The sequence below is a fragment of the Dermacentor variabilis genome, chromosome 4 (assembly GCF_050947875.1).
Source record: "Dermacentor variabilis isolate Ectoservices chromosome 4, ASM5094787v1, whole genome shotgun sequence".
Classification (NCBI taxonomy): Eukaryota; Metazoa; Arthropoda; class Arachnida; order Ixodida; family Ixodidae; genus Dermacentor; species Dermacentor variabilis.
In genome coordinates this window covers 187,746,971-187,768,129 of record NC_134571.1, presented here as the reverse complement: position 1 = coordinate 187,768,129, position 21,159 = coordinate 187,746,971, and the positions used below count along the sequence as shown (strand labels likewise).

At 49.0% G+C, this 21,159-nt stretch overlaps 1 protein-coding gene across 3 annotated transcripts in view; it reads left to right on the top strand.

The window, feature by feature from the left end:
- LOC142580016 (protein regulator of cytokinesis 1-like) overlaps positions 1-19,765 on the top strand; it is a 102,968-nt gene extending 83,203 nt beyond the window's left edge. For all 3 annotated transcript variants that reach the window (XM_075690735.1, XM_075690737.1, XM_075690736.1), the window contains 2 exons: positions 4,087-4,194; positions 19,379-19,765. In XM_075690735.1, coding sequence (XP_075546850.1) covers positions 4,087-4,194; positions 19,379-19,522 — 252 coding nt within the window. In that variant the 3' untranslated portion in view covers positions 19,523-19,765. The remainder of the gene's footprint in view (positions 1-4,086; positions 4,195-19,378) is intronic.
- The last annotated feature ends 1,394 nt before the right edge of the window (positions 19,766-21,159 follow it).

Genomic DNA, 21,159 nt, shown 5'->3' with positions numbered 1-21,159 from the left:
GAGCTTGCTTTGAAGTCTTTCGCTTCGATTCCCTGTGCTCGCGCAATTCTGCGTGCCTCAGTCTGCACTATGTCGAGAGACACTGCACAACCGTCCTGTCGAAGGCCCCGTATGTGTTGAACTAGTTGATCTTCCACTTGCGGATACTTTCCCGACTTTGCACCGCGGAAGGCCCGTCGCGACTTCTTTGTGGCGTGAAGTTTTTCTTGCTGACCTCGCCAGTAGCGAATGCTTGTTTCTCCGACACTGAAATGCCTGCTTGCAGCACGGTTCCCATGCTCGAGTGCATACTGCGCAGCTTTCAGTTTGAATGCAGCCGTGTAGCTGCCGTACTTGCCCATTGTGGAACCCGCAACCACACGAACTGCACGCTGCTTGAAAAATGGCGAGATGTGGCGTTTTGTCTTTTCTTTGCCTGTGTCAGCCTGTGTAGAGCATTGATGGCGATGGCACTGTCGCTTGTGTCGAGTTGCCCGGCCTCCGAGAGTTGCCCAGCTTTCCGAGCTGCCTAAGCGAAGGTAGCGAAAAGCTTACATCCGCGCGGCTGTTTGGAGGGGAGGGGGGTGTTATCGATAGTTGATGGAAGAACTTTTCGCTCGTTGATGCGTTTTGTTTTCTTTTTTCTTTTGTTTTGTTTCTGCGGACGCGTTAGGTCGTCGTGCTCGCTGGCTTCGTGGCGGTTTGGGGAGGGGGGTGTCGGTAGTTAATGGAAGAACTAGTTTTCGCGATGTTGTATGTGCTGTGGGCCCTCGGCAGCTGCAACGGCAGCAACACTAATGAGACTAGTAGTCCAGCAAATGCGTTGATAAGCTTGGGTTGTGGAATGTGCGTGCTTTTTTTTTTTTTTCTAACCGAGATGGAGGGGCAGGAGGGCGTTGGCTTGCAATTGTGTAAATGTGGTACTGATTACAGTGCCAAGTTCGGGGTGCGCCTATTATGCGCGGAAATAAAAAAATCAGATTTTCCGCGGCCAAACTGGGGGTGCGCCTATTATGCGAGTAAATATGGTACGTCTGATGTGGTTTGTCTTAAGTAGATTTGTTTTGCGTTTAGTCTATGGGAAACCAAACAATTGTTCCCATGTTGGTCGTTGTATGCAAGAACTCAATTTTATCGAGTTCGTCTTAACGAGAGTTCACTGGACAGTTAAACCTGGATATAACAAAATTGACAAATGCTCGGAAATTTGCGTTACATGCTACAGATATTTATTGTGTGCAGTTGCAGCACGTAAATCCATAAAAGAAACACACAAAGTTATCAAAGAGGGAACTGGAGGTAGACCTCACCCAGAACACATTTATTTAGCTGCAAAAAGCTGTTACTTTCCTCTGTCCCTTGTTCCTGAGGGACAGCAACACAGAACACTCGCAAGACATCAAGGGACACAACGCTGCTCCATCATTGTCTAGCAAGCCCACGACATGGCGCAAAACATCAATGGCGCATTGATGATCTCAGTTAGCAGAGATCGCCATGGAGATCGAAGAAATGAGCCACGTTACTTCGCGCCACTTCACTCTCATAACGGCACACAGAGGTAGTGGCACCGATCATACAAATGCGAAGCCGCACAAATAGACACAAAAATACGCCGAAGGCAGAGCACATGATGAATCAACCTCCGAAGATCTGTCGTGACTGTGATATCGGATGCTTTCCACCAGTGCCTCATCTGATGTCTCTTTAGTAATGACAGCACACTCGTCCGCATACCAAAAATCGCTCGCAAAGCTGTATGTTGCCCGGGGCTGCTCCATTCGTGCGGGCGCAGTGAAAACCAAGCTTCGGCGACATTGGGCGGGCCTGAAGGCTCCTCCTCTCCACTGTCAGTTTGCACAGCCTGAACCTTTTTGTGATCTGGGCCTTGCTGAAGCAGTTCATATCAATGTCTGCACTTGGTTTCCCCCCAGGATGCTTCAAGCATCTCAGCTGCTTGGAAAGTGTCCACCTTTGTTTTTCGCTCAAGACGAAGATTAGTCTGCCAGTGGGAACACTTCACATTGTTAATAATTCTGCTGTCAAGGGGCGGAATCAGCAATGTGCAGTTCGCAGGTAAATACCGAAGTTGAGTGTTAGGCATCTCGAGGCCTTCAACATGGTGTGCAGCACACTTGTCTACAAATAAACAAATTCTGTGGCCTTGCTTCTTGATATCTTTGTCGATCTTTTTGAACCAGTCGCTAAATATGTCCTGTGCCATCTGTGCTTTGACGTTTTCCATGCGTTTCACAAGCTTTCTGTGTGTCATTTTAAAGCTTCTGGGCCGGATGACCAGTGGGACTTGCTTGTCGCTTCCATGCGAATTTACGCAGAGCAAAACAGTCAAACGACATTTATGCTGCTTGCCGCTGTGGCAGATGTCTCGTTTTAGCCTTAGGGTGCAGTTTGGGAGCAACTCGGGAAAAGAAGAGCAGTCTCTCCAGCATTGTACTATGTATCAGACGTGTTGTAATGATCCAAAGTTCCTAGTAGCTTGTTCTCAACTCAAGTGGCAACCATCGCTATCCACAGAGGAGGACTCGCCACTAATTACTTTGGCGGCAATTCCATACCTGTGTTTGAAGCCTTGAAGCCATCGGTTACTCGCTTTTAAGTCATTTCAGCCCAAGATACAAGCATTATTCCTTGCTTTTTGTAGCAAAACAGCGCTGCTGATGGAAACTGTTTGTGCTCTCATCTCCATGAACCATGTAAACACCATTTTGGCAACGTTGGCGCAAGTTGATAGCTTCAGCTTCTTCTTGCCGTCGGTGCCCAACTCCGCTGCACTGCGAATTGCATCTTTTATGTTCAAACAAAAACTAGCTGGGTTGCCAAATTTGGCAGCTACATCCCTCTTTTTTTTTTTCGCCTCAAGAAACTGTGACTCAGATGGCCATTTTGTCTTTAAGAGCCAATATTTTACGTTTCTTTGTCGAGGCACTCATTCTTGGCATGATACACCAAAGTGACCGGATGCATGGACACAGGAGACAGCTCGCACGTGCATACGGTTTCAAAAACGTAGAGCAAATGATATGATGGTGAAAAGAAGGGATAGACGCCACAACTCGCGAGACATCGAAAGCTACAGTTTATTTTCTTGTAGTAGTGTCACCTGGTGTCGGTTAACGAAGTGAAGTGCAGAGACTTCTGCAGCAAACAGAGTGGCGCTGGTGGCATGCCACTGGGAGCCCGCAAGCGGCAGCAGCGTTACTTAGAATGAATAGCAGGATGAGGTTTGAATGGAAGAGGAAAGAAGGACACGGCCGCAGCAGCAAGAATCGTGGGATACTGGCTCTAGGAACACAGGAGGTGCCTCAATGCGTGCGCAGATACGCACAGACCAGCGTCGTCCTTCCCTGCTCTCTGCGCCAGCGACACTTTCCGCACTGTGGCGGCAGCAGGGCAACCCGAGGACATGCATGCCACTGCTGCTCGCGCTAAATAAAAAAATTTGGGGCAACATCGCTAATTGGTCGGCGGGGGGAATTCTTTACTTCAAGGGTGTCTCCCACTGCCACTTTGTTACATAGAGGTCACAAATACATGTGCTTCTATAGAGTAACGGCGAGCAATAGAAAAACTTTGCAATATCAGGCAATTCCTTGTGTGGAGGTTCGTTATAGGCAGGCATAACTGTAATCAGTCGGTGACTAAATTGTTCGATCACTAGAGAGGGCACAACCAGTTAGCACTGGCAGGGGAACATATCACTTGCTACAATGAAAACTTCCTTGTAGACTGACTCATTCTACACTTGTCATCCTGACAACTGTGTGGAGGAAGTACTCTTTGAGGAGCATTGTCTCACAACTCCTCTCGAAACACACTGCAAAGACTTGGGCAAGTGGGAAGCAATATAAGTTCATACTAAAATGACTGCCTGCCTTTGCACGCTTGCTGCAGGACATTGTCCAAGGCCTGTAGTCTGTACTTTCTCAGTAGTACTGGCATCTTTGACGTTTGCAGTGTTTCTTGCAACCCTTGACAGTGTATTGATCGTATTGGCGAATAGGCATTTCACATGTGCTGCTCATGTACGTGCAGCAGTTTCTGTGTGTGGGTAGCAATGTTTTCTGTTCTTCTTGGTCACTGCTGCAGAAGAAGAGCGCCACTGGCCGACAGCTGTTCAAGGGAAAAGGAGCTGACGAGGCATCCAGCAGCACAGCCGGACCTGTGGGTGGGCTGACCTCCATGGACAGCTTTGCAGTGAGTGTTGAAATGTCTGCGTATATTGGCTTGACACAAGGTGCACTTATTCGGCTCATTTTCTTTTTGTCTTTCAAAGAAAATTAAATGTACCCTTGAAAATAAAAGTAGGGTCCCTAACCGATTTTGCGGACCTCGTAGGAATCAGTGTCGCACAATCTCTAACTATGCCCTGCCTCGTACTACACTTGGAGGCAATTAAATTTTCTTGGATTTGCGCAAGAGTGATTTCGTCTCCGCATACAGTATAGCCCTTGAAGTATACAGTTGACAAGAGGGTCACCGCATTGATGATCTCCGTTAGAAGTGATCGCCATGGAGATCGAAGAAATGAGCCACGTTACTTAACACCACTTTGCTCTCATAGGGCACAAGGTGGTGGTGCCGATCACATAAATGCGAAGCCACACGAATAGACACAAAAATGTGACATCTCTGACGCATACCTGTTCTGTGGACACATCACGTGCAAAATAGCAATCAGAAATTAAAGAAAAAGAACAACAAAAACTGATCCCACAATAAGTAATTATGACGATAGTGCAGACGAAAAAAGTCAAGTGTTGTCCCCTGGAACATTTTATCAGCTAAGAGTGGGCATGGCCTCCAAGGCAGAAGGATGGCACGTGCTCTTTATTGGGCCTCTTTGATTATGCAGTCCTGGAGTGTCCGCAAACCGTTTGCGCCTTCCTGTCTGACTAATTCTGACAGAAGAGCGCGACACAGTCGCATGATCCAGCATTCAGGGACTGCTTGAGCTTTTGTTCAAAAGCACAGTGACCGGAAGTCATTCTCCTGGGTGCTGTTGTCTGCGTAGCTACTCGTAGACAGCCCCCTACCCAGCGAAATCAGTGTGGCTTCTGAAGTGGTGCCGTCTCAGAGGCCACATTGCTGACACAACCATAAAGCTTGCATAGGGGAATCGCAACCTGATCGCAAAAAGCGTGTTCGTAAAGCGCACTTTATGTTGAGCTCTCACTCTTTGTGCCACTTAACTGCTGTCTCATTGCCTGTAAAATTCAAGTAGAATTTCCACACGAACATGAGCAAAATCGTGGTCACGCCACGTCACTGTTCATGCAGAAAGCACCTGCCAATATTCTCAAAGCTCGCAAGCCCATCTATGAATTCAAGGCCTGAAGCGTCTCAAGGACACAGTGAACGTACACCATCTGCTAGTACTGCACGTCAAAACCAAACACTCGAGCTTGCTGGCAGAAGGGACCAACATATACCGTATAGTGTAGAATATTAATCGAGGTTTATTTCCAAAATATGTTGCTAAGAAGGCACCCTTCGACTTATATATCGGTCCTTCGCGCAACCTGTTTTGTCGTCTGACAACATGTGGGAGCTGCAGCCTATTTGGCATCTGCATCGTTACTGTCTCCATGTTGACCAACGTTGCCGAAGAACCAATGCTATTCGACCGACACCATCTTCCCTTTTTGTTGGGTTATCATTCATGGCGTTGTTCACTTCATGACCAGCTGCGAAATTAGTACTCGTACTCAGCATCAGTTCACCATTGCATTTAACGTGATCGAATACACTGAAGCGAACAGCAGTATGGTATTTACTTGCATAATGATCGCACTGCTGTATTTTGTCGTCAAAGTTCGATTTTTTTTCTTTCTCATGTAATGATGGCACCCGAACTTGCCGCAGTGATATGTCATGTGCCAAGTCTAGCTAATGATGATCGCGCTTACCATCTGTCGAATGCTACGCAAATGACTCTTGAAGACATACGAAGCTGTCTGCACGCACCAAACATTCTTAAGCAGGTGCCCCATTTCATTCCTTTCATCACTTTCCGCACTTTCCATGAAAAAAAAAAGCTACAAGCAAACTTGCCTTGGCTTTATTATTTGTAGGCTTTTAATGGTCGTGGTCAACAACAAAAAAAGGCACCTTTCGATTCTTGTCTGCACTCGTGGGCATGCAGCAAATCGCGAGCGGCAACGATAGTGGCCACTTTTACACTGATACGTTAGAAGTGTACCCGATTCATATGCCGACACTTGTAACACAGCTAAGATATTTGCCCACCCTTAGCGGAAACGTGCTTTATTAGGATAGTAGTGAAGAGAAATGCCGCAGTTTCCACAGCATGCCCGCCATGTGTTTCTATGTCACTGGCAGCTGAGCGCGCCCATCTGTTTCTGTCCCCTCAAAGTGAACATGGCTACGTTATTGCCGCAAATTTGCCAATATTAATGACATTATTCATTACTGATACGGAAGAAACTGTTTCAATGCATATAATGTACTCACGAGAAAAAAAAGGTCTTGTTCGGCCCTTTCAGCTTGCTCCACTGGCCGCCATTTTTGCTTTGGTGTCCCGCACTGTTACAGCGGCAGCTGCGTGTTTGCTGACCTGATGTCATCCTGCAGCAAATGTGGGATGAAAAAAAAAAATTATTTTTGTGAGAAATTTAGCCCGCGTAATGATCGCATTCCTGAATTTGTTTTAATTTTTTGACAAAAAAGTGCAACTTATATGCGAGTAAATACAGTATGGTTTGTCGAGTGGTACTTCGGCGTCTCCGAAAAAGTGTCTGCTACCGACGAGCGCAGAAAGGCAAGCTGTCTCCAAGCAACGTGTTGAAGCTGTCCTTTCGTGGGCGCCATGTGATGCACCCTGAACCTGAAGACAAGGTGGTGTATTTTGTCCGCGAGCATTGTGCCAGGTCCTTTCCAGTGGCAGTGGAACTCATCCACATCAAAGCCATCAAGCTTGCCCGTGAGTCCGAACTGTCGAGAGAGCAATTTAAGGGCTCCATTTACTGGGTTCGCTGATTCATGCGGTGCAAAGGTTTCGCACTATGCCAGTGCACATCCATTTGTCAGAAGCTGCCACAAGCATATGAAGACAAGTTGGCCAAATTATATTGCTATGTTATCAGTCTCTAGCAGCAGCATGGCTACATGGTGGGACAGATGGGCAACGCCGATGAAACGCCGGTTTGGTTCGCCATGCTGCCATCTACCGCAGTGTGCGAACGCTGCACAAAGGAAGTTAAGCTACTTCTGATGGGAAGCAAGCATTCGCACTCCACAGTGACACTCGCATGCACTGCCAACGGCAGAAAGCGACCCCCTTTTATAATAATGAAGAGGAAGACATTGCTAAAGGAAGCTTTCGCACGAGACTGTCGTTTGCACCAACAAAAAAGGCTGCGTGGACGAGGCCCTCGTGGTCAACTAGATTCGTACAGTCTGGAATCAGTGGCCCAGTGCACTCCTGCGGTGCTCACTGTCCGATGTTATGGTAGTGCAGGCATTCAAGAAATGTTGCATTAGTAATTCCATGGACGGCACCGAAGACATGTTGTGGGACGCAGTCAGCGAGAAGCAGTTGTCTTCAAACAAGAGTTCGGACACTGCGAGCCAATGAGCAGGCAACGAGTCGAGTGGCAACAGTTAATAAAAGTTTTGTGCCTAATAATCTTGCTCTTGACTTCTTTGCTTCAAGGTAAGGGGGCCGACCTACAATCCACCTCGATTTATATTCCACATTATAAAGTATATTGTTACGTGTAGCTGACGTACGAGTCTACAATATATTTACACGTAGACAAGCGGTGGCAATGATGGCGACGCTATATCAAGCGGTGGCCACGTCGTCTTCCTTCTCCTCAGTGCAGCCACACTGTGGCGGCTGTTCCGTAGCATCACCCCCGGCAGTAGAAGCGCCGTCCCGGTGCTTAATCTACACATCCGCGGCGAAAGGTGTGTGATATGGCTTTAGTCTCGCCACGTGAACGATGTCACTTGCAGCCGACGATGACGCTGAGAGGCTGGCGGGGATGACTTCATACGTGACATCGGTCACTTGTCGCACCACACGGTATGGGCCAGTGTAGCGGGACAGCAGCTTTTCGGAAAGGCCCACACGTCGAATGGGGGACCAGAGAAGCACCAGAGAACCCGGAGTAAATTGTACGTCGCGATGGTGGCAATCATAGAGGCGTCGCTGATGCTCCTGCGAGGCCTCGAGACGGGTGCGGGCGAGCTGGCGCGCGTGGTCGGCGTGTGCGATCGCGTCGCGGGCGTATTCAGTGGTTGAACGTGTGGCCGAGGGCAACAATGTGTCCAAGGGCAACGCGGGTTCTCGGCCATATAGGAGATAGAATGGTGAATAGCCGGCGGTGTCGTGACGCGATGAATTATACGCGAACGTCACATATGGTAAGTGACGATCCCAGTCGTGGTGGTCGGTCGCGACGTACTTGGATAGCATGTCGGTGATGGTCCGGTTGAGGCGCTCCGTGAGGCCGTTGGTCTGTGGGTGGTAGGACGTGCTGAACTTGTGCTTAGTCGAGCAGGAGCGGAGGATGTCCTCGACGACTGCCGACAGAAAGCTGCGGCCACGGTCAGTGAGTAATTGGCGCGGGGCACCGTGCACTAAAATGATGTCATAGAGCAGAAAGTCAGCAACGTCAGTAGCACAACTTGTCGGGAGGGCTCTGGTGATTGCGTACCGCGTAGCATAATCAGTAGCGACGGCGACCCATTTATTTCCGGAGCCCGAGAGAGGGAACGGTCCAAGAAGGTCTAGACCAACACGGAAAAAGGGTTCCGGTGGGATGTCGATCGGCTGAAGACATCCAGCTGGAGGTGTGGAGGGCTTCTTCCGGCGCTGACAGGGCTCACAAGCGGCAACGTAGCGCCGCACGGAGCGAGCGAGACCCGGCCAAAAGAAGCGACGGCGTACACGGTCGTATGTGCGCGAGACGCCCAAGTGTCCAGCCACGGGAGCGTCGTGAAGTTGTTGGAGGACAGTCGACCGCAAGTGGGATGGAATTACGAGCAGAAGGTCACGGCCGTGTGGATCGAGATTGCGGCGGTATAGTGTCCCTTCCTTAAGGAGAAACATCCGGAGAGAGGCGTCGCCAGGCGTTGACTCCAGATGGTCAATGAGGGCTCGTAAGGAAGGATCGCGGCGTTGCTCATTGCCGATTTCGAGCAACTTGGACACAGAGAAAACGCAAGTGATGGTGTCCGCATCAGCCGGGTCGTCGACGGGGTAGCGGGACAAACAATCGGCATCCTGGTGCAAGCGTCCCGTCTTGTATACCACGGAGAAGGTATATTCTTGCAGGCGTAACGCCCAGCGAGCGAGTCGTCCCGTGGGGTCCCTGAGCGAGGATAGCCAGCAGAGCGCGTGGTGATCAGTGATGACACAGAAGGGGCGTCCGTACAAGTATGGGCGAAACTTGGCAACAGCCCACACAAGAGCGAGGCACTCGCGCTCTGTGATTGAATAATTGCGCTCGGCGGGTGATAGAAGTCGGCTGGCATAGGCTATAACGCGATCATGTCCACGCTGGTGTTGTGCTAATACTGCTCCTATGCCGTGACCACTGGCATCAGGTCGAACTTCCGTTGAAGCAGACGGGTCAAAATGGGCCAGAATTGGAGGCGAGGTAAGGAGAGTGGTGAGCTGCGAAAAAGATGCGGCATGGTCAGGTCCCCAAGAAAATAGGGCGTCTGTCTTCAAGAGGTCGGTAAGGGGACGGGCGATGGTCGCAAAATCCTTCACAAAGCGTCGGAAATATGAGCACAGCCCGACGAAACTACGAACGTCCTTGGTAGACTTCGGAACAGGAAAGTTCGTAACGGCGCGAATCTTGTCCGGGTCAGGTCGCACGCCTCTGGCGTCCACGAGGTGTCCAAGGACGGTGATTTGGCGGCGAGCGAAGTGACATTTTGACGAGTTCAACTGGAGACCGGCGCGGCGGAACACGTCAAGAATCGCTGAAAGGCGGTCTAGATGCGTGTCAAATGTGGGTGAGTAAACGATGACGTCGTCCAGATAGCACAAACAGGTGGACCACTTGAACCCCTGAAGCAAAGAGTCCATCATTCGTTCGAAGGTGGCGGGCGCGTTACAGAGACCGAAAGGCATCACCTTGAACTGATAAAGGCCGTCAGGGGTAACAAATGCAGTCTTCTCTCTGTCCATGTCGTCGACGGATATCTGCCAGTATCCGGACCGTAAGTCGATAGAAGAAAAATAAGTGGCACCGTACAGGCAGTCTAGAGCGTCATCAATACGTGGCAATGGGTACACGTCCTTTTTTGTGATTTTGTTCAGGTGGCGATAATCTACACAAAAACGCCACGTTCCATCCTTCTTTTTGACAAGTACGACGGGAGAAGCCCAGGGACTGCAGGAAGGCTCGATAATGTCCTTTGCAAGCATCTTTTGGACTTCCTGTTGGATAACAGCTCGTTCTGACGCAGAAACACGATATGGACGACGGTGAATAGGGTTCGCATCGCCAGTGTTTATGCGATGGGTCACGACGGACGTTTGACCTAAGGGTCGATTGTCAAAGTCAAAAATGTCGCGATAGCCTTCAAGAACGCGGCAAAGGGCTGCAGCTTGAGCAGGTGTAAGGTCAGAGGAGACCATCTTCTTCATGTCGACGTCAGTACTGTGCGATGACGTCAAGGTATGGGCTGAGCTGTAACGATCGTCCACTGTGAATGGCTCGACCTCATCATCCTGCAAAGCGCGAATTATAGCCAAGGAGATCCCCTGAGGCAGAACTTGCGCGGTTAGCGCGAAATTGACGAGTGGAAGGCAGGTGCGGTTACCAGTAATTTTCAGCACAGTGTGCGGCACGATAACACCATGTGTAAGCATAACGGCCGGAATTGGTGCGGCCACGTAATTGCCGTCAGGTACAGCTGGTGAGGACAACAAGTCTACGTGTGTCATAGAGTGAGGTGGTAGGCGAATAAAATCTATGCAGCTCAGATGGCTGGGAGGCGGGTCCGCAGGGTCGGCAAGAAGAGGCAAGTCAAGGCGAAGTGAGCCGGCCGAACAGTCAATGAGGGCAGAATGATTGGCAAGGAAATCCAGACCGAGAATGAGTTCGTGAGGGTAATACTCGATGACGGGGAAGAGAACGACGGTTTGTCTCTCAGCAATGGTGAGGCGGGCAGAGCACATGACAACAATAGCGACAGTTCCTCCGTCGGCGACTTGTACAACTCGGTCCGGGGCGGGCGTCAGAACTTTCTTAAGCCGACGGCGAAGAGCAGCACTCGTAATTGACACATGCGCCCCGGTGTCAATCAACGCGCACACAGGAACATTGTCGACGAGAACGTCCAAAAGATTCTTGTTCGTCGGTAAGGTGAAGCGAGGATTTTGAGCCAATGTCGTCTTTGCAGCTTCACCTCCAGAAGCTGCGCTGTCTAGTTTTCCGGTCGGGGGTGCGGCGAGTAGGTCGGAGAAGGAGCACGGCGAGACGGGGGCGAGCAAGATTGACGACGGGAGGGAGAAGGCGAGCGGGAGTAGCGGGGTCGTGTCAAAGGCGTCGCAGGGTCAGATGATGGGGTGGGCATAGAAGGGGCGAAGGAAAAGGACGCACTAGAGGGGCGAGGGTGGTAATTAGGAGAATAGCGTGTGGGGGAAGTCCAGCGGCTGCGGCAGTGGCGAGCGACATGTCCAATGCGTCGGCAGTTAAAACAGATCGGCTTGTCGTCCACGGTTCGCCATTCGGAGGGGTTGCGCTGTCCATAAGAGTAAGAAGGGCGCGGTGGGGCCGTGCGTGGAGAGAGAGGTTCCGAGCATGCGGAACGAATGGAGTGCAGGCCGACGTTGGATAACTCTTGACGGACGATGGCCTGGAGCAAGGAGATTGTCACCGGAGAATGAGCAGGTGACGGAAATGAAGGGGCCGCCGGTTGTGCCGCTTCGACCTCACGACGAATAATGCGGGTCAAGTTGTCACATCGCGACGGCTGGTGGAAGAGGTCGTCACAGGATGACGTAGCAGCTGTGTTGGGAAGTCGCGTGATGGGCTGGGATAACCGGCGGCTTTTAGCATGCTCAAGACGGCGGCACTCCTTGAGGATCGTATCGATGCTGGTGACGTTGGTAAACACCAGTAAATTGAAGGCGTCGTCAGCAATCCCTTTGAGGACGTGATTTACCTTATCGTCCTCAGACATGGTCGGGTCAGCCTTGGCACAAAGGGCCAAGACGTCGAGAATGTAGGACACGTAGGACTCGGTCGACGTCTGTACACGTGTGGCTAGGGCTTTCTTGGCATTGACTTGACGACCGAAGGGATTGCCAAAAAGGTCGCGGAGCTTCTCTTTGAAGAGATCCCAGCTCGAGATCTCCTCTTCGTGAGTCTGGAACCATGCAAGTGGAGCTCCGTCGAGGTAGAAAACAACGTTCGCGAGCATAATAGTCGAATCCCACCTGTGACTGGTGCTGACACGTTCGTATAAGCGGAGCCAGTCGTCAACATCAGGACTGCCGACTCCGTTGAAAATACCAGGATCCCGAGGTGGGGAAATGGCGACGTAGGTCGGGGCTGCAGGCGGAGACGGTTGCGTAGAGGAAGTGCCGCCAGCAGGAGCCGAAGTTGCACTGTCGCCGTTGCGACCGCTGCGAAGCTCCATGACGGGTACCGGGAACGTCCACCTCCACCAAATTAATGTTACGTGTAGCTGACGTACGAGTCTACAATATATTTACACGTAGACAAGCGGTGGCAATGATGGCGACGCTATATCAAGCGGTGGCCACGTCGTCTTCCTTCTCCTCAGTGCAGCCACACTGTGGCGGCTGTTCCGTAGCAATATCAACAGAAACCGGGATGGAATAGCCTCATGCAACATGATATGCTTTCTTGCACACCACTTTGACCCACCTCGCCTGAAACATGAAATCTGCCTGTTTGCTACTCATATAGCAATGAGCATGACAGATTTCGCGATACACAAGGAAAGCAAGCATGTGTGCCTGATCGCAGTGCTTCTCTCTTAGAAAAACAGACTAAATCTGCAGCAATTAGACCGCTCGTGAAAAACTCGCATGATGGCACACAAAGCATTGATGTGACAGAAGTGATAGCTGATTGCACAGTAAAACCTCAGTGATTCGAATCTCAAGGGGTTGCGTAAAATATTCGTATCACCCGAAATTAGTATCGCCAAAAAAAAAAATGAAATCTGCACGTTAAAGAGCACGAAAGTCATTTTTAGAAATTTACTCACGATGGAAGAAGTCCTGGATGATGCCCTTTCGGGTTTTCTTCTTCAGGTCAGCAGCTAATTCTAGAAGTTGCGCGCAAACTTCGCAAAACTGGCTTTGCTTCAACATTGGATACAGTACCTCACGAGTGGCGAGACATGGGAGAGACTGCCAGTACCGCACCATTGCCGCTGTGTTATCGGCTGCCTTCTGCTGGCCTTCCCCACGCTGCAAACATGGAAACAGTCCGCCTGCTGAACTTCCTTGGTGTGCTTGGCACAGCCTCCTCACCACTTTGCTGCCAGCTGCCATGGCCATTGCGGCTCTTTCATTCGTATCACCCAAACCGGTGCAGGGGAGTGTTCCAGATGTAGGAATTGTTGCTCATAGTATACAGTGTACTTTAGCCGGGGAATTGTACGAATTCGTATCACCCCAAAATTCGTACCAGCTGTGATCGTATCACCGAGGTTTCACTATTTGCCCTCTGGAACGCACAAAGTACTCAGAAGCAAATGGCATATTTCACAACATGGCGACAAATGGCGTGCAGCATTTGTAAGACAGCCGTCATCTGCTAGCTGCTTGCGCCTAACTGAACAAAGGTCTGCTGACAGCCCTGAGAGTCCGCGGACAGTCGCGACTACCGGTCCATGAAAAATGAATGCGATTCTAACAGCTCCTGGACTCAGGGACAGAGCTTCCGTGCTGCTCAAGGGAATTGAATGCAGGACAGCAGTCCGAGACGTGCATTCACATTCGCATGCTCGTCCAGCCGGTTGACTGCAGTGCGTTGCCAACGAGAACTGCGCATATAGGTAGTTAAACCTCGATTTAACGAAGTCAATAAAATCGGCAATTGCTCCATAATATTGAAATTTGACATTTTATGCAAATAAGTACAGTCGCTGATTGATTTTGCTTACACGAAAAAGGGCTGCAGAATTTTCAGAATTATTGGTCAATCGAAAAAGCAAACTTGAATGAGAAATCCTGAGCCATTCCACTCTGTGAAGGTGGTTGACGAGCGAAGCTGTTTAGCACACGACACGGAGGTGACACATAATTTTGAGCAAAGGTACAAACTCATTGTCTTGATCCGAGGGCATTATTTCACTCGCAATTGCCGTCACATTCTTTGATAATGTCAAGTTGATGCATGTACGCCACTGGGTGGTCGGTTGGGACAGATTGGTGGAGCATCGCAAGGGATACGTCTACAACACGAAATGCATAAACCCCTCCCTTTCGATACTGACACATCCAGATTGAAATCAATGACAACAGGGGTAGTGTCATCTCAGCTAAATCACACAAAGTGAGTAGCCATAAACATTATGAGCTTGAGTCATTGCATTTATTTATTGAATTGCATATATTGCATTTAGTTTTTATCATGCTGTTCTGTATGTTGTAAGCGTGATTAGAAAGAACTTTAAGCACTGTTCGCTTCACTTTGCTGAGTGCTTGTAGCCTCTGCCTTATGGGGCTATGAACCATTGCATTTTTTGCTTGCTTACGAGAGTATGAATGCTTACAGGGGTATGAGCCATTGATGGTGATAGTTTTTGTTCACAGAGAACAAAAATGCACGGAACCCTGGCCATATGCAGCTTCACTAAAAAAGCAATTTATTTTGATAAATTTGGGAGTCGGTGACAAAATGATACTGTTTCAGGCCACGTACGTTGACTGTATCTTCACATCGACAGTGCGAATTAAGCGAAGCCAGCCATGCTTTCGCATGCACTCCGCTCTCACAGCTGATAGAGTCGCCCGTACTGGTACAGCGCTATCTTAAAGAGCTTCAGCAGAGGGAAGCAAATGCTTCGTCTGCCTCTCGCTTCGTGTCACCAAAACTCGAGATTACGCCACCTCCAATACGAAGCGCTCGGTAAGACAGCTTGCATGATGCCACATCGTCTCGGTGCACCCATCTGCACACGTGGTAAATTACCTCTAAAGCTAGGTGCATGGCTGTGTATGCGCTCAGCCGCGCTTAGTCATACACAGCCACGACTGAGACGCGCGCCAACTTAACTGCCCTTCTCCCCCACCCCCAACCCCTCGCACATGCTTGATCGCGTTACCACAAGCACACTCCCCTCTCTCTCTTTCCTTTTGCTCGCACGGGAGGGCGGCACTTGTGAAGCCACCTTCCTTCTCGTCTCACCCTCGCGCACTTACACTTGCACCTGAAGCACACAGTGTGCAGGGCGCTATAGGATCTCATCGCCCTTGGACTGTATGCGGAATATGATGTGGCCCTACTTCAGCAGTTGTTGTTGCGCAGCGTGCGATTTGAGAGGTGCATTTGCACGCAGCTGCTTTTAATTCAGTCATTTGACCATCTAAGTCAGTGAAAATTTCTATTTATCGGCATTCTCTCGGCATTCCTTTGTGGCGGCAGTGAAATTTCTTTACATCCCACGTGTTTGTTTGCTTTTTGGAAGGGTTTTTCAACATTTTTGAGTTTTACAGTGCACACAACATTCATAGGGGGTGTCGATAGTTGATGGAAGCGCCGCTGTTCTATTTGCGGCGGCACCCTCAGATGGCGGCGCTTGCGGGGAGTATCGGTAGTTCATGGAAGAGCAGACACCGCTCGCAGGTTTCTCTTTCCCTGTTGCGCTTAGCTTTCTCTATACAGTGGAAGCTCGTTAATTCGAATTTATGGATAATTTGAACCGTGCGATTTGGTCATGCCAAGCTCCCCAGAAGTCTATGTATAAAAAAGCCTGTTAATTCGAACGCGAGAAGGTTTCGCCACGGATAATTCGAACTCCGCGCCACCGTGCCGGCGGCTTGGCGCCTGGCACACGGCCAGAGAAACGCGCCTACTGCATACACACAAGGCGGCATCGCCTCTGGAATGGAGAGAACGGCGAGATAAGGCAAAATCGGGAAAAATCTAACCGGCGCGGGATCGACCAGAAAGCAGCGGCGGCTGCCTCTTCTCCATTCTATGTGACCTCCGAGACTTCTTGCCCGTTGTGAATCTCGGAGGCTTTGCAAATCTTGTGTAGCTGCTAATGTTGCGGCAAGCACCAAATCACAGTGAATCAAGCGCGTCGCAGCTGCACTTGCAATCAAGAACCGATGAATCGTCACCTTCACATGTTCAGCGTCTTTGTCTCAGCAGTCTTCATTGGTTGTGCACATCTGTTTTTAGCTTGGGATGTACCGGCCGTCGCGATTCTTTATGATGGTAAGCCTAGGCTAACGTTCGCTTCGGTGAACATCGGAGGTGGGGCTCGGTCGGACCCAGAGTTACGACTTGAAGATGGCGTGTGCCCGCAGCACACGCCACCACTTTTTGACACGCCGAATTTCTGACATGCCCTACTGCTTCCAAATCAGTGTACTGTTGTTCTCCTTCAATTTCATTAATTCGAACTTTCGTTAATTTGAACTGAAGTGACTTCCCCTTGTGGTTCGAATTAACGAGCTTTTACTGTGGTTTGACATAAGGCATTGGTTTGACGTGTTCCACTTCACTGCCGGCTATGCGCTACTTCTATGCTTCCTCACTCGTTATGAGTGCTCCAGGCCCACTAATCATTTGGCACTCGTTCACAGCAGCGCTTAAGAGGGCTGCCATACTTTACGCTGAAGAAACAAATCACTGCGCAGCGGGCCGCAAGTTCGATGTTTCTGAACGGGTGGCGTGAGAGTGGCGACTGCAGCGAAGCGAAATTTTCACCTGTGACGGCAAGTGAGGAATTTCCCACGTTCCGAAGTCTGGACGCTTTCCGGAGCTGTAGGCTAAGCTTGCGTTGTACGTCACTGAAATGCATGATCGGTCCCTGTCACTGAAGTGCGACATGGTCATGAAACAAGCTCGGATCTTTGCCTTTTAAGGACCTGCTCTGTTGTGAGTACGAGTGGCTGGCGGGAGAAGATCGCAAAATTACGCCAACCAGACCTGTCAAAAGAGCCTCCCTGACAGCTGCGTGTGGTTGGGTGCATTCAGCGTGGGCTGCTGTTCCACTAGATGTGGTGTGGGCATTTGCCAAATGTGAAATTTCGCTGGACGACTACGCGCTGTGGGACCGTAGCAACGATGACGATGGCAGCACTAGTGAAGACGAGTAGTCTAGTGACCATGTCGGCTACTAATAAATTTTCATTATCGGATGCGCCCTGGGTATGCTCCCCTTTTTTCTTTTTTTCCTGTCACGCGATATGGGGGGGTCTACTTACAATCGTGTAAATATGGTACATCTACACCACGGTGGAATCTTCCACCGTGATCTACGCTAAAGTTCCTTCATCAGCTTGAGTTTGACTCCAGCCATCTGTCGAAACGCCCAGCTTGCCTACGGTTGCCGGAATACTAGACATGTTCGGCGCTGCGACAGAATGCTTGCAACGTACGCTGCTTTGATAGCTCTCACTCGGGATCGACTGCCAAGCAGATGGCGGAGAGTTTGGAGAGGCTTCGCGCACTTGCTCCTAGAGAATCGGAAGTCGACGACACGACGTGCCATCATGACGCAGAGCCAGTGAAGACGGAGCTTAGCCCCGATCACTCGCCGAACGAGTTGAGGAGAAAATGCATGAATATGGAGGAGGGTAACTTGTAATCGTTCGTAGCTCTCTTAATATGAGACGTTTCACACAAATTGTGGTGCGAATGATTAACTTTAGCTGTACCTTAAGCGTCTACAAAATTTGGCCAAACCATTTCAGGGGCCCTTTAAGCTCCATGTGCTTACGCGTCTTGTGCCTCATGTCGCAACGATTTGCTCAATGCTTCGCATTATGTAGATGTCAACTACAGTTGAGCCTGTGGAATTTTTTAGTTACTTTGGATCATAAATTCTTCTGGCTATTAGGTGTTTTCTTACATTTTTTCCCTTCAGAACATATGAACGAGTGTATACTGTATTACATCACTGTGCACTCCAGAAACAGCTGAAGTTTCAAAACAAATGCCACGCATCGTCCCTTATGCAGAAGTTGCGCTCCCAGCCAGAGTTGGTCTCGCGCACAGATGCCTCTACGTAAAACACATTGCTAGCTATGTTGCTCACCGCGACATGTGTCTAGTTAATCATCTAATGACGAAAGCGCAACATCATTGCCGTAAATTCGCTGTGCAGCGAGGAAGAAAGAGAAAAAAAAATTGAGGGTGGGGCTCGACACATGAACATGGTGTGATTCAGCTCCGGTATGGGAGAAGACTGAAGGAATGGAGCTCGCAGGTCATAGTCAAGACAGAGGGTGTGTCTGTTTACAAGGACGCTCGCCTGCTGGTAGCATGGTAATGGGACAGTTGAACTTCTTATTTTTCCTCTAATGAGGAACCAATTTTAAAAATTTTGTAAAAAGTTCCTTAGACAACACAAAGTGTAAAGCGAACATTTGCATTGGTGAGGAACTTTGTAAGGATCTCTGTGGCTGCCGCAGCGCCTGCCCTGACACATTCACTGTGCATTGTTCTGTGTTGGGAGCACATCGTGGCTATGGATCATTCACACACCATGCTAAAAGGCTGTGTTTCATGTCAGTAGGTACACCAAAGAAATGCCCAATTAGTTTGTCCTGTAATTGCAGTATTAACATGCAATGTCAACCTCTTCACACTATTTTTATAAAAGTCATGTAACCATCATGCATGCATAACTTTTTGTAGGTGAAATACAATATTTAGTTGAAATACAATCCATCGTACTGTACAGCTTGCGTGGCTGTAAAATGGCATTTTCAGGACAGCAGTTGGGAAGGCTATCTTGTACTTCTAGCATAAGCAAGGATTAATTCTAGTGGCTAATGACGTTGTGCTTTTGAGCATGAGCTTGCGGCTGCATGTCAGTGGGGCTGAGATGCCTGAAACGCTCGTTTGGGCGTAGAACCTAAGGTGGTCAAAATTAATCCGGAGACCTCTACTAACGCTGTCCGTCGTAATGCAATGCACAGTTTAAGGATGTTAAACCCCACAATTTAATTCCGAGAGTAAATTGCACATCAGGATGTCAGTCTGTTCACACTCAATGGATCTGAAAGTAGGTTCCGTAAAAGAAAAAAAAGCATCAACCTGCTTGTGGTTGGAAACTTTTGATGAATACAGTTGAAGTAATTATGAATAAGGTTAAGGTAATTCTAAAATAGCTCTACGACCATAGTGTGGTATAATGAACTTTGTTCACTAATGCTTCAAACGTTGTCTTTCAGCACTTCCTTGCCCAAGCAAACGGGAAGCAGCTCACCAGCAGCATACTTGAAGCACCGAGGCCATCACAACCTGAAACCGCTCCACGAGCCACAGGAGCAGACTTGGACGCGACGCTCACAGAGGAGCAAATGCCTCCCTCGTAAACAGTCCACATGTTTTTATCTCAATTTTTTTCATCTTATTATATTTACTAATTACAGATGTCTGTTAATCTACTGAACTTTGTACACAGTCATGTAAAAATTCTTGTACATATTTCACATGTGTCGGCATCCTTTTAGAATTTGTTCTTAAGCTTGACGGTGATAATCTTACCAGCAGCTGCACCATGAAATGAAGTTGCAATCTGGTGTTGCTCTTTGTATAATAAATGTTTTATTCTAGTTGTTCCTCTGTTTTTCATGCTGCAGTCGTGATGTGACATTCTCTGGGCTGCAGGCATACTGTCACTAGCTATACAAGGCCACCTTTAACAACAGGAACTTACACTATCGCCCTAGTGATCATACATGACTTCCTGCGACTTTGTCCCTTTTCACGGCTCAAATAGACTGTCATTAGATGTCATAGCATTCAAGTCCCCTGCCCCTTCCGTACCCTGCACAATATGACCTCTTTGGCCATTTTTGTAAGCGAAAGAGGAATACAAGTACAAGCAGTGACGTGCTCATTTCTTTCCTGCAAGGGAAACGCACCTGTTAGAGTGCAAAGAAATCAATTTCCACAATATTGTCATAGTCGGGCATAAATATTATTGCTGTATATATTAATGTCGTTCCTCCGGCTCAGGCATGCAAATGCATCCATAAAGCATACAAATGCTGAAAAGGCAGTTTTTGGTTTTTGGTATCTGAATGCACCACACAGGCAATTTTTGACTCGGTTTTCCTGAAGGAAAAAAGAAAGGGCAAATGGTAAAATTGGGCAAACAACATAATCGCACATTGTGAGCTGCACTTATCTGGCAATGGTCAATTTTAGGCTAGTTCCAGTGCACTTAGTGCTGTTTCTACTTGTGACCTATTACCCAGTGATGTGTTCAGTTCCTCTATTGCTGTAGACTTTACACCAGTCCAGAGGTCTCAGCCTTTGTGCCTCTTATGCGTTGTTTCGATGTAGGGCAATCTTCCCTGGGCCGGACGTCAACTGTTACATATTGCATCAACACTGGCTCGCAACCGCCATTGCGGCAATGTCCGTATTGTGCTTCTCCTGCAGAACTTCATGTAATCCACGAACACGTCGATGACATGCTTGGCTGCAAGCTGATATGACCGTCAAACAGTCCATGGGCATCCCCTATTCTTGTTATGAAGAACGATAGTTCTGTGTGAACTACCGGCGCCTCAACAAGATCATTTACATGGATGTCTACCCTCTCCCACGCATAGACGACGCGATGGACAGTCTACAAGTATAAACCCCATGTAAACGATCTTGCACGCGACAGCGACAAGCGATGCGATGGAGATGGCTGTCGCGTTCGCTCGTTGCCTACAAGTTGCACCCCATGCGAGCGATGACTTCGAGCGACGTCTCCCCAGTGTTGCCGGTATGAGGGCAGCAATATAGGCGCCGAAACGAGCGTGATGCGTGCTTTATTACCTTAAGTTGATGTGTTTTACTGTAAAAAGCAGCATAAAATATTTCTGAAAGTGTTGCAGTAGGTTCTTATCCTTGCACGTGTAAAAATTCAATTGTTTGCTCGTTCCCTGCTATACTCGGAAGTACTTGAGTTATGTACATCCAGTTCCGGCTTCGCGCTATTGGCTAGTCGCTC